This window comes from Pygoscelis adeliae, unplaced genomic scaffold (genome assembly GCF_000699105.1).
Source record: "Pygoscelis adeliae isolate BGI_AS28 unplaced genomic scaffold, ASM69910v1 Scaffold45, whole genome shotgun sequence".
Taxonomy (NCBI): Eukaryota; Metazoa; Chordata; class Aves; order Sphenisciformes; family Spheniscidae; genus Pygoscelis; species Pygoscelis adeliae.
Genome location: NW_008825114.1, coordinates 7,267,819 through 7,281,455, shown reverse-complemented (window position 1 = coordinate 7,281,455; position 13,637 = coordinate 7,267,819). Strand labels below are relative to the sequence as shown.

General features: G+C 36.8%; 1 protein-coding gene across 1 annotated transcript in view; it reads left to right on the top strand.

Moving 5' to 3' along the window:
• PCSK5 (proprotein convertase subtilisin/kexin type 5) overlaps positions 1–13,637 on the top strand; it is a 269,604-nt gene that overhangs the window by 123,792 nt on the left and 132,175 nt on the right. The window contains 1 exon segment of the mRNA XM_009328171.1: positions 5,688–5,900. Within this exon segment, the coding sequence (XP_009326446.1) occupies positions 5,688–5,900 (213 nt within the window).

The following is a 13,637-nucleotide window of genomic DNA, read 5'->3' as shown; positions in this document are numbered from 1 at the left end:
ATAGTTTTTTTAGGTCTCCGGAGTGCTGACCTCTGCTCTGCACATTCGGTTATGAACATTTCCTCTTTAGGAATTAGGTTTTAAGGAAGAGGTCATACCGTAGGCTATTTTTTCCAGCTTCCACATCAGGATCAATTTCACTTCCCGGCAGTAGTTTTTGTTCTTGGAAGCATTAAGTAATTTTGGAACAGTATTGGGGAGAATAGAGGAAATTAAATGTTTAGGCTCTAGGTGTGGATAGAGTGTCCCTCCTTCTCTTTCCATTTTATATTTTCATCATTTTTTTTCTCCTCATGAGTGTGGGATTTCTAGCATATTGGTGCCAAATTGCCTCTCCCTGGCTGCAACCGTGTACCTCCAATTACTCCAGGTCAGTGGTTCTGTCCTCTGCCTTTCCTGCTCCTCCACATTTACTTCCCTGTCCCTTGATAAATTTGATCACTTCTATAGAGGCAGCAACTCACCCCACAGGCAGGGAGGGTTATTGGGGCATTCGATTCCTGGGCAGGAAAACATCAGGATTCACAGGCTGGATTAAGACTGCTTGACTTGTAAAGCAGTGAATGAATGTACGGTCTAAACTTTGTAAAATAATGTGAATAAATCTTGCTCCACTGGCTCAGACTACATCTCATGGATGGAAACTGTTTTTATTAGATGGAAGTGTGCTGGAAGCAACTTGAAAGTATGTGGGGCTGCTGGTTGTCTTAGATGCATGTGTGAAGACCTCTACCTTATAATGGTTCCTGCCAGTACCACTAAGGCATTCACTCATAAAGATATGGTTTATATGTATACACACACACACACACACGCACGCACGCACTTGGAGCGGGGGATGTTCTTTTAATAGTGTTAGGAAATTCTGCAGATGTCATTACGAACATGTCCATACTGGCTCTGGTTCTTGGCAGACTAACCCTTCCGTGCTGTTGAACTGGAAAAAAAAGAGCTTTCATATCACTTACCCTGCTTGTAACTTGCTGACCAAGGAAAAGGAGACACTAGCAGAAAAAAAGTGGGAATGCCCCAAGATTCTTGTGCCACGCTTTTACAGGTGCCATTTCTGCCTTGGGGCCTTTTTGTCAATGACCTGAGTCTGTCTCGTTCAAGGTCAGCTGTGTGTTGAGCACATTGGCTTTGCCCAGGAAATGTGCTAGAAAATTGGACTGTGACTAGGTCAATAGCAAGTCTTAGTTGTCAGTGAAAGACTTTTTCTTTTCCATAATGGAACACTTGATTATTTTTTTTAATTATCTGACATTTTGTGCAATTTAAGAAAGTAGGCAAAACAAAAGGAGAACATTTCATAATGGTCTGACGTGTGCACTGACAAGCACAAGTGCAGTTATGGACACCTTGCCGAGTTTGTAAGAGGGAGTCAGTAGCTATCATTGCAAATGGAAGAGCAGAAACAACACTGTGCCTAGAGGGAGAGGTAATGCATTTTTAACATCATGGGACAAGCACTGAGCGTACTTTGCTGCACACCCATTCCACCCTGGTCTATGCCTCTGCTATAGCTCACTAACTCTTTTAGTTTTGCTCAAGTTGTACCCATATGGTTTGTAAATGCACCTTTGCTTTTGAGTAATAAATGACACATGGCTTCTTTGGCAGCTCAAGGCTTGACTTTTCATCTTGACACCCTTGGGCATCTGGCAGATGACAGATGATAGATTTAGACAAACAGTCAAAGCTACAGAGTGCCTTGCATGTGTGTTTATCTTAACTTTGTAACACGGTCCAAATGTTATTTAACTATGTATTTAAAGGAAACCAATTGGGAATGGCATTCACATACAGTAGGACAGCTGATGCTGTTGCTCTAATTACTTGTTTGGTATAGTTACTAGCAAGTTTATAATTTCCTGAGCATGACTGGGTCTATTGAATTAAAGCAGGGTGTTTGGAAACAGGGAGAAAGAGGAAACCAAATGGTAGTTTAACAATAGGCAGTAAATGTAAACCAGAACTTATTTACTTGACACATTATTTTAGTCAGGTTGAATTTAGTTTGGGGGTTTGCTTATTTTTTGTTTTTTTAAGGCTGCCGTTTGCTTTGCCAAATAGCTTCTAGGAACAAGATCTTTAGCATGTTTTCTAGACTGAAGATAATGCTGTTGTTTTCTGTGAAATGCTGAGTTGTTAAATGTGCAGTATTGCAATGTGTTAGAGGAATGGGAATTCTTTCTTTGTATGTATTAGAAAATACTCTTTTCCATTAGTCACTGCACCTGGTACTTGATTTTTTTATTGCAATAACAGAGATGTTGATACTTTATATATTTGCAGGAGATATTAGTTTTGAAGAAATATTTGTTATTATTTGTTTACAAAAAAATTAGCATGGAGAGGTAAATTTGGGTGCAAATGGCTGTTATTTTTAAAGCCCTGTCATTACTATTAACATCTAAATTGGTGTTTATTATTTTTAAACACTGCAATACAGAATTTCTAGCATCCATTGGCATGTTTTCATCAGGACTACATTTTGTGCCCAAAAATGTATTCACATATCTGTTTCTGCAGCTCATTTTTCATTATTAGTACAGTAGCATAAGTATGCATCTAAAGAAATATAGACACATTCTCTGTGCAGAGAAGCTAATAATTCAAGGGTTGGTCCTGCAAAATTTACACAAAGTACAGCCCTGCCCTTCTGTGAAAAGGTTTTCGTTGCATGAGTGGGACAAATCATGTTATACTGCTGTTTGGAGACAAAACCTGCTGATGATGACAGCAGAAAAATGACAGGTGGACTGTTATTGATAGGATATTTTCTTGTATGCCTTTGTTTTTGAGAATTTTTTTTTACAAAACTTTTTTTTTTAAAGTGAAAGAGACTTTTAGACAACATATTAAAACATTTAGATTCCATTTTTCTCCTCCTTGGATCTGTGGTTTGATTACCCTGAGTTCTCATTTCTTCTCTCTTGGTTGTATTGGTGGGTTACTCTGAATTTCCCATGGGGTATTGAATTGGCCAAATGTAGTTACATAACACTGTGCTCTTGAGAAACACATGTGAAGAAGAAAAATGCAGAATTCTTCAGATAGCAGATACTTGTGAAAATTCATCAAAAAAAGGTTCTGATGGAATATTTTGACATGTTCTGGAGGTAGAAGTGTGTCTGTATGATATGTGTTTTTCTGTGTATTCTGCCTGCCTATACATATATTAACATTGTTGGTGTGTGTCTATGTAGAAGAAAGAAGTTGGTTTTTAAGGGCAATGTAGGGCCAGACAGGAATCTGTACATGACTCTGAAACAAATGTCAGAATTGACAAGCCAAAAATGACCATTGAAATGACCAATGACCATAATAGAATACTGCTGAGAAGCATGATCTAATTGCAAGAGATGATGGGATGAAACCAAAACAAAACCAATAAAAATCAAGCAGGAGCACATTAAACAGTAGAGAACCAGCATATCTTTAGCATAATCCTCCATCCCATTCCCCACAGACAGACAGAGGGCCCTAACTTCTGGCTCCCTGAGCTGCTGGGGTAATAAATCAGTGAATATGCATGAAATAATCTTTCCATTTACCCTTCCTTTTGTCTGTCTCATCAGATGTTTTCAGAATGGAGGGGTAAGAAGTAAAGATATGCAAAGGGAGATGACTAGATGGTAGAATGAAAGAGAAGTGGTTCATAAACCAGTTCCAGCCCATGAAGTTGCAAAACACATCCCACTGGCTTTGGGAGGCTCTGCATCAGACCCTGCTGGCTGAGAAAAGCAGACAGAACAAGAATCCCAAACGGAAAGGGGGTTTTGATTTGGCGAGAGTTCATAATGTGGGGAAGGAGAGCTGTAACACTTCATAAAGGTTGTCTTAAAACAACAAAAAATGTTGCTATTTTGCATCTTTTTGTTAGTGTAGTAACTAAGACCAACTAACGGAAGTGAAAGAATTTGAAATAGTTACACTTCCCAGCTGATCAGACTGATCTTGTCTGGAGAATGTGGATTTCATAATACATTTAACTTGGCACCCTGGGATTTTTTTCTCTGCTTAAAATGTTTTTTTAATGAGAAGCTGCATTTTAGAGACATAACCTTATGTAAACACTAGCCAGGAGAATTTGATATTTAACTTATTTTGCTGGACAGAAGAGTCTCTCCAGGTAGTATACTTTCATTAAACTCACAAAATGAAATTAATCGATGTTTGAGAACTCAAACCTGGATTGTGAACTGTGAGAGTTTTCTGTCTTACATTGATGTTCAGTTGTGCTCAGCACAAAAAGCCCTAGTGAAACCCCTCTGAGCATCTGGATTAAATGAACCTTTGAATTGCTAATTGTTTAAGGTTGACCTGGTAGATGTCCAACAGCTGTCTTTATGTTGTTTGTGGTACACAATTGCACTCTGTTTAGAAAAAAAACAACTAAACAAACAAAATCCCCCCATGGCCAAGCAATTAATTCATGCACAGAAAGTGGTGGTTTATGCCTTATAACATTAATTTATCATACAGAGCAGTGGGCCTACCCAAAAACTGGGTAGATACTACATAATGAGTTGCAAGCAAATGAGGTATAAATGAGACTGCCAGCATAATTGTAACTGAGAGGGATGTCCCATGCTTTGAGAGAATGTCCTGTAAGAAAAGGTGACACAAGTTAGCTTAATCAAAGACAAGTTTAGTCCTTTGGTGAACCTTTCTATCTGAATGGCAAAGTGCTTCCAGATGGTGAGTGCTGATAATAATGCAGATCATACAGTTGCATGAATCTGCATGAAATATGTAAATATAAATCAGGAAAAGCCCAATTACTCATTCATTGGTAATTCTCAATTCCCATATATCAGCAATACAGGTTACTGATCATCTTCACTTTTCATATCAATGCCCATATAAGGGTACTAGCACCACCAAAAATGTCTTGATTCATTTGGACACTATATAACTTTGGTGTATTAAGAAAATGTCGAGGTGAGGTTACCTATTTTTAAGTCCTCATTTGAAATTATGAACTTGCCCAACTAGTCATATATTTAAAATATCGTGCTGAACTAATGCTTTAGTGCTTCATTATAATAGATTTATAAGCATTTTATTTTTGTCCATTTTTGTTTATATACTGTGCTGTGCATTTAGCACTCATAACGGACTAGATGGGTTGGACTAGATGACCTGAGGTCCCTTCCCACCTCAGGTATTCTGTGACTCTGTGATTTATAGTGTCTGTGAAACAATGATGCTCTAGTTCACAGTATATAATGCTACCCAAACAATACCTGGTGCCACCAGGCAACCCAAGAAGAAACAGCTGGGAGCGCCCTAATAAATGAAAGGTATCATGTGTTACAAAGGGTTTTAGTTTCAAGTATGCTGTTTCTTTTCCTTTTTCAGTATGATGTTTTAGTGCTTCCTCTGAGTCTTCAGCACCTCTTTCTTGGTACGGCTGGACAGCATAGATGCAGAGCAACAAACAGACACTGTATAAAAGTTGTTTCTAAAGCTGTGTTGATACCACTCATTTTCTGAAATTTTCTGATGTCTGATTCTGAACTCTGCTAAATCCTGTTTTCATTTTAGATTCTTCTCAGTCAGCTAGTTTCTTTTATTGTCTTTCTCTCATCAGATGTCTTTTGGGGGGAAAAGACCTGTTTGTTAAGCAGGTGACGGGGAAAAGAATTATTAATCAAATCTTTTGTGCTCTTTCCAAACAGGGACGAAGAGGCTTAGGTTCAGTCTTTGTTTGGGCATCTGGAAATGGTGGAAGAAGTCGAGACCACTGCTCCTGTGATGGCTACACGAATAGCATCTACACTATCTCCATAAGCAGCACAGCTGAAAGTGGGAAGAAGCCGTGGTATCTGGAAGAATGTGCATCCACACTAGCTACAACATACAGCAGCGGGGAATCCTACGACAGGAAAATAGTATGGGTTTTAAATTTTTTTTTATGTATATGGGTTTGTATTTTGCATAGTGACTTTGGGGGGGAGGGAGAGAGAGAGAGCCCATTTATACTAATTAATGGACTGCTTTAGAAAAAAATCATATGTAGGCAAGTTCATTTAGACCCGGTGTGTTACTCGGTTGGAGTCTCCATACTGCTGTTTGAAACCAGCATGGGTATCTCTGCATGTTGCAGCCCAGTGCAGTGCAGGTGTACCCAGCTCACAGCAGGTTTTTCCACTCACCTAGTTGCTGCCATCTCTGAGTAATGCTTTCAGACATCTTATTGCCACTGCCACCAAAACAGATTTCTTTCATTGCCAATGTCTTGTAGCCCATCACTAGGCCTAAGAGCATATCCTCCTTTTGTTTTTTATCCAGTTATCAATAGTTTTCATATTTTACACATATGATATTAGCAGTTTTTCTAGGTACCTCTCTATTTTCTCAGATTTATTTCGATCCAGCATCATTCCTCTTTTACATTCAGTGATGGTCAGTTATTACTCATATTACTGCCTATTCTGGCTATCTGATCTATTGTAAGCAAGATTAAGCTCAGTGCTCATCTTTCCTATATTGTTCCTCATCTCATTCCTAAACAGCCAGCATCCATTTTCCATTATGTTCTCATCTTGGCTGGAAACCGACAAATTGTTTTAATTCTGTTTGATAATCTATTGATACCATTAGTGTTTGTACACTATATCTGCTTTTTCAAATTGAGTGCATTCAATATAGTTTTCAATATTCAATATACTACTCCTTTTAACCTTTTAAACCCTTGTACTAGGATTAATCGGGTTTGTTAGTATTGTACTGTTCCCAGCTTATTTATTCTATTGTATAACTTACAGATCTTAATTTCTTCCTGATCAGAAAATTTAGAGATTTTGGGGTTTTTTCCCCTCAGATGTTTTCTTAAGCACCCATCTAACATTACCTTCTTTCTGGTCCTTAGTAGATACCCCTCTTTGTAACAGTGAGGAGTTAAAAATTCTTGCAGCTATGTTTTTTTAATAGTGTCTGCCTTGTCTTTCAGGATTCTGGGATGCTGGCCATCCCTTCTTGGATCCTCCTTTATTTTCAGATGATCTAATTTTTGTTTTAAATTTGTTCTGAGGTACTTCTTCATTCCAGTAATTTTTCTGTTCTTAACTTGCTTCTCTCCACTGAAACCTTATCTCTCTTCCTGGCATGTTTCTTGTTCTCCCTGATAAATAATAATAAAGAAAAGAAATTACTCCCTCTCCTAGCAGTCCTCACTTCTGTGATTAAATTCCCTGTACTGTCCTTTAAAACACCTTCACTAACTTCTTCATGTTTAAGTGAGACTAATACAATATGAGGTGAGCAGAGGTGATTGTGGTTCCCCAGCCTGACCTCTTGCTTAGCTGAGTCTGTAGGATTTCCCTGAGTCCTTCAAATCCAGCAGTTGCTGTCAACTCGACAATAATTTTTATAAATACAATCAATCTTGCTTTCAAAGTTTCCAGTGACAGAAAATCCACTTAAATTTAAGGCAAGTGGTTTTAATTACCCATTGCCATTAAAAAATTGCCATTAAAAAATTGTCATTTGCCGTCTGAGCTCCTCTAGCTTCAGTTTCTAGGCATTTGGTTGTGTCACCGATTTTATTGCTAGTATAAGAGGACTCTAGTTGCCTAACGTCTTTCTGTCTACCCATGTAGCCTGATCAGTTAATCTCTTTTGATAAATGAAGGTAGGCTTCTTGCCTCATTCTGTGTAAGGCATGTTTTCTTACAAACCCGCTCCCATTTTATGAGCTTTGAGCACCCAAACTGGACACACCAATCAGTTAGTAGCAGCATCAGTGCCAAATGCACAGGAAAATGTGTATCTGTGTGTGCCAGTTCAGTTTCCCTCTCTTTATACATTAAACCTGACTGAGACTTATTAGCTTCACTGTCATGTAATGTGTTCATCACTGTGTGACGCCCAACCTGCTTTCAGAGCTGCTGCTTCTCTTTTTCAGAGCTGGTGGTCCAAGGACAGATGTGAGTGTAGTTATGGTCTCTTTATTGCACCATTTGCCACTAGCTGTACTGGTTTAGTACTCAATCCAGACCAGCCCTCATCATCACTTTCTTTTTCTCCAATGTTTCTCCAAGTGCAACATTCATCAGAAGGTGCTGGTGTTTTCTTCCAAGTCTTTGATAAAAGCTTTAGGTGATATTAAGGCCAAGAACCAAACTGTAGAAGGCCTGATTAGAAACAAGGCTCATTTCTTATATGTGCTATAAACATATGTATAATTTCTCTGCTTCTAAGTATATATCTGGTTTCTTACATATGCTTACATTTTGAGACCTCATAATTATCCCATTTAAATTCTATGCATTATGTATCATGAACATTTTTAATCTCTCAAACTTAAATAACTTTTATTTTTTTTTAATGTGCAGTATCACATTATGTGTCTTGTAGAATCCTGACTATACTACTTTCAACCAAAGTGATGGCCAGAAAAAAATACTGCAGCGCTTTGGCAAGCTCTCTTTTCCAGGAGCTTATGTTATCCACCATTAAATATACTAGTAGTTAATTAATTTATTAATAGTTAGTTTCGATCCTGTATCAGCCGTTTTACACTAGATAAAAACTTGGCAAATAGATGAAATTATTAGGGCAATACTGCTTACAGTTTCAAAATATTAACACTGTGCGGGTTTTCTTTTGATCTTCTGGAACTTCTCCAGTGTTCAAAGACTTGCTAAAATCAACAGTATAGTCTAACATGTTCCCTGTCCAGGTCTTGTAAAAGTCTTCAGTGCTTCCAAACTTTCCGATTTAAACTTGCTATTTAAAATAGCTATAAATAAGAAGACGATTTATCATCTTTGTATGCTCTGAAAACTTCATTTAGATTTTTTTTCCAAAAAGGAACATTCCATTAAATTGCCATTTACTATACACTGCTATTAACTATTCTATTATTTCCGGACAATTAAAACAATATTGGTTTGGGGGTTCTTTTGATTCTGATATATTTGAAAATAAAACATCCTTATACTTTATTCTGTTCTTGTATTTGACCTTTGTCTTTCCTTACCATCTCTATGCACCTTCTATCTTCTAATTTTTATTCATTGCTATCCACTTCATCTTTTATTCACTTTTATTTGTTTATTTACTTCTTGCACCTGTCAATACTTGTTTTGTTGACCAGTATATCCTTGCTCATTTTTTTTAGATCTATTAAAATATCTGTATGTTTCTCAGTCCTTATTTGTAGTTTTCTACTTAGCTTATTTAATATTAGTGCATTCCTCTGATTTTTTAATAGCTGTAGTTTTCTTGATCATTGTCTTCCATTCTTTTCCATTAGCATGGACTTTCTGCTTTTACAGAATTACTATTTCAAGAAAAGACCATCGCTTATTTCTGACGTGTCACTCCCTTATGACTTACGCTAGAATCAAAAACACCTGGAGGTGATCTCACCTTTATTGTTAGAGACTTTCTTATGAACCACAAGAATAGATAATTTTTTAGTTTACTGAAGTATAGTACCCATCACTTCTAGAATTTATGCACTGTGCTGATACTTGCAGTTTTATATTTTATTGTAAGATTTTTGAAAGGCATACTTTACAAATGAAAGATTAATTATTATATAGAGAATGAACATACATTATCCCATAGTTAGGGAAATAATGAAGAGATTTTACATAAACATTATTGAAAAGATTTAAAGATATGCCTCTTTAAAAATGAGCTTAATTGGGAGTCTCCATTGGAGATCTCACACAGGCTATCAGAGATAAGTAAAAATAACTTTTAATTGAAATCCATCAATTCTGTAAGCACTGATTGCTTTTACTAATCAGATCCTCCATTCTTTTGGGAGCAATCCAGTTGCATATGCCAATTTTAGATTATTCCTACAGAGTGCATCATTTGGCAGAGTGAATGGTAAAAGCATAAGCGTACTGAGGAGCCATAAGAATTAACCCAAGTCTGTTGATCCTTTGTTTACCAGAACTTAATTTACCCTTGCACTCTTCTGCAAAGCAACTTTGATGTTGTATGTGCCATAAGATTCACTGATCTCAAGTGCTTGAATATCAGACCATAAATATTCCCCCCCAAGACTCTTTTTACTGTACTTCATTATCAGTTGGCTTCTGAAACACACAACCTTTCTGAGGGTTTTTTACTACTGGTACTTGTCATTTAAAGCCAGGCAAGCCTGTTCCCCCTCCAGACACCTTCAGTGACAAAGCAGAACAGTGTACAGTAGATGCAGTCGATAGCTTTCTGTTTGTGTTGTGTGTAAACCAGTTATCCCCATAAGGAATAACAACTACGTGCTTCTGTTATGCTACAGCCTGGTGAGAAATGACATGAAATTGTGAAGCCAGCTTTTCAAACTGAGTGTTAAGCAGTCTTTTCAACAACCACGCACATGGAGACAGGGGCATTGCTCTCACCTGTGTGACTCTTTTGCTCATAGCCTGATTTTGAGAGCAATAATGATAGTATCACTATTCTCTTCTCCAACTTGTCTACTAAAATCCAATCCTCCTAAAGACCTGTCAAACCTCATTTACCTTGGAAAGAAGTCTTGTTTGAACCAAGAACTGAACTAAAGACAGAACTGAAAACTTTGAGGACAAAGTTTTTCAACTGCTATAAAATGCCAAAGACTCTAGAATAAAGAAGATATGTAGTTGTTTTCATTGTTGTACCACACTTCCTTTTCACTGCATCATATATCACATCTTTCCTTATACTACTGCTCCTTTTGAGTCAGATTGTCTTCCTATCTTTCCACAAAAAGCTTAGACCTTGCAGTAAGCATAAAGGGAAAAATAACAATAGAAGAAGAATAGAAGATTATTATTAAATTTAAATTCTCCAAATTCTCTTATGCATATAAATTTATATGCAGTATACAAATTAGCTATGAAGGGCTCAACTTCATGCCATGACATGAAAAGAGTAACAGTATTTGATCAAGGCATATGATGATTTGGTTTGTTAGAGTGAGACTCCTATATTCAAAATAGGAAAAAAAATACCTCTGCAGTAAATCAGGAAGAAGTGACTTGGAGTGGATTTTACAATCAAAATCAAATTAACTCATTTATTGTCATGTAACTCAGAATAAACTCCAATATCATGTGAGATTCTGTAGTATTGTAGTACAGAAATACCTATCCACAGTTAAGGGACAGTGAATGGCTACAACTTTATAATGTCATATTCCACAGTTCCTTCATATTTTATCTTGCAGTTCTATAGTTTAATATCCTTTTTTTTTTCTTTTCTGTTTTTCTATACAATATGTGCAGAATGTATTATAAGGTAGGTGAGAAAACTGTAACCAAATGTTAGGCTGTCATTGTGTGGACTAAAAATTCTTATAAACATGTTTTGATTTCAATATGGACTAATAGAAGCACCCACACTTTTATAACTACACAAAAGACTTTTTTTTCCTCTTTTCATTACTATGCATTTTTATAATTGCTTGTTACAAATATAGGATGTAATATAATTTTAGAAGGTTTTCTAGTCTGGAGGTTTTTTTCAGTCTTGTGCAATGATAGCTTAAGAACATAATTTCATCTACACAACTCTGTTTTCCATATGGAGGTTTTTTTACTGACTTTGAACTAAAGTAAATGGAAGCAAATTCTGGCCTGAAATAATTTGAGTTAACGATTACAGTTAAACACACACTGTTGTTACCATTTTTCATGAGTTTCTTGTTGCTCAGGGAAGGTACTCCAAGTGTGCTTGACTTCATGCTGTACCAAATTTTATTGCAGTAACTGTTAGTCCATTTTGGACCGAGTTTCCTACCTTTGGATGTATTAACATGCTCAAAGTGAACAAACATTTCACAAATGCAGCCAGATGTATGCCTTTTACATAGACCATTAGAGAAAAGAACTAGAATTACTTTTAGGTGTTTTCAAGAGCAGCTGCAAAGTTTCGGCATAGGTATAAGCATAGAAACTCACACTCTGTGACAAAGGCAAATCAACAGTAGGTAAAGACCATAAAAATATACTTCTTTATAGAGGTTATCTCTCATAACAGAGTGCGTGCAGAAGTATTGGCTAATAATATAGAGTTGTCAAGGTATTTTTTCCTATTATTCTCTTATCTGCTATTTTGAATACTATAAGACAATGCTGGAAGATAGCTTTCTCACTCCAGACCATGCAGCTAGGATAGGTTAAGCACCACCTAATATAGTTATCTATATGGGCCTTTCATTTTTCAAACATGTTGCACAAATGCATCACGTTTCCTTTTAATTCCTTTTTCAAATTATTTCTTAAAGCACTAAGGAATTTACATATGAAAGTCCCTCATAAATATAATTCATAAACCTATTACATAACTTACCTTTTGAAAATAATCTCTTTACTTACTGTTCCACCTATTTCTTTGTTTTCTAAAAAATGCCAATTCATCTGCTGAGTTTCTTTCTCTTCTAAGATATATTTCTGCCTTGCTGACTAGCTTCTGCTCTAAGCAGAACTTGAATCAAAAACACAAAAAACCCAACATCTTCTGCCAGTTCTTAAAACACAAACAAAAACCTGCTCTTGTTCAGAAACTCTTCCAGGGTATCAAGATACACGCAATGTGGCACCTTCAATTTTGGGTAGATACAGATACACAAAGGATGTGAGAAGAAACAGTAAATTTTTGTTAAACTCTTGTCAATTCTGGGGGCACAAGTTCATAGAAACCAACATATCTTGAAGAACTGTAGCAGAAGATAAAAAATGGTTCAATCAGTTCAGAAAGCTCACGTCATGAAATATGAAATAGCAAGAGATGCAGAGGCTTGGGGGAGGAAGAGTGAGCGTGTTCTCTGCTAAGGGAAATCCCATTTTTTACCTTTTTACCATTAACCAATCGGTGAAACTATGGAAAGATTGATGATGCAGCCTTAATAATGACTGTACAGAAATGGCATCTCCTTAATTCTTCAGAGCAAGTTGCTTCTGTAAAACTAGTACAATGTGTCTAGAGTTTTTTCTTTAATAAATGTGTGCATTTTCTGAAAGCTGTTGGACTTCTGCATACAGCAGGTATTACAGTGCATTGTGGTGATTCGTATCATTTTTGTCTGCCTTTCATCAGGGTGTCTGTCCTAGGTTGCTAATTTCATGTTGATTAAACTAGGCTAGTACCAGAAATATTGTCACTGTCTTCAGTGAAATCTATTTGAGTCAAAAGATTTAGAAATGGATATAACTCATGGCCCTAGAAATATTGTATGTACTTCTCTTGGGTAGTCTGATCAGCATTTTCATAGATCAGCAGTTGTTACAAAGGTATTTGAAGCATACAAACATGTTGTACTCAACAGAAGATTCAAAAATTTCTCCTTCTCCCCACCCTATTGATCAGAATGACAGCTAATATACACTAATGACAGCTTCATGGTGCTGTCAAATACCACGTCCTTTTATTGTGATTAATGATGTTGCCCTCATGTGGTTCAGGAATTTGGGGCACCATTTTTCGTCTTGAAACTTGCTCGCCTGTTGGTGGTCCTGTACTCTTTTTTTCTCAGGGTGGACGCGACACTTCTGACAGTGAATCCATAGTGCTGAAAAACATGCCTCAGATCGTGGAGGTAATTTACACCTAAACATCTCGGCTCCTGTCAGTAATTTTCCTTTGAAATATTTCAAGTGGGATTTCCATTTAGGAAGCTTTCCCTA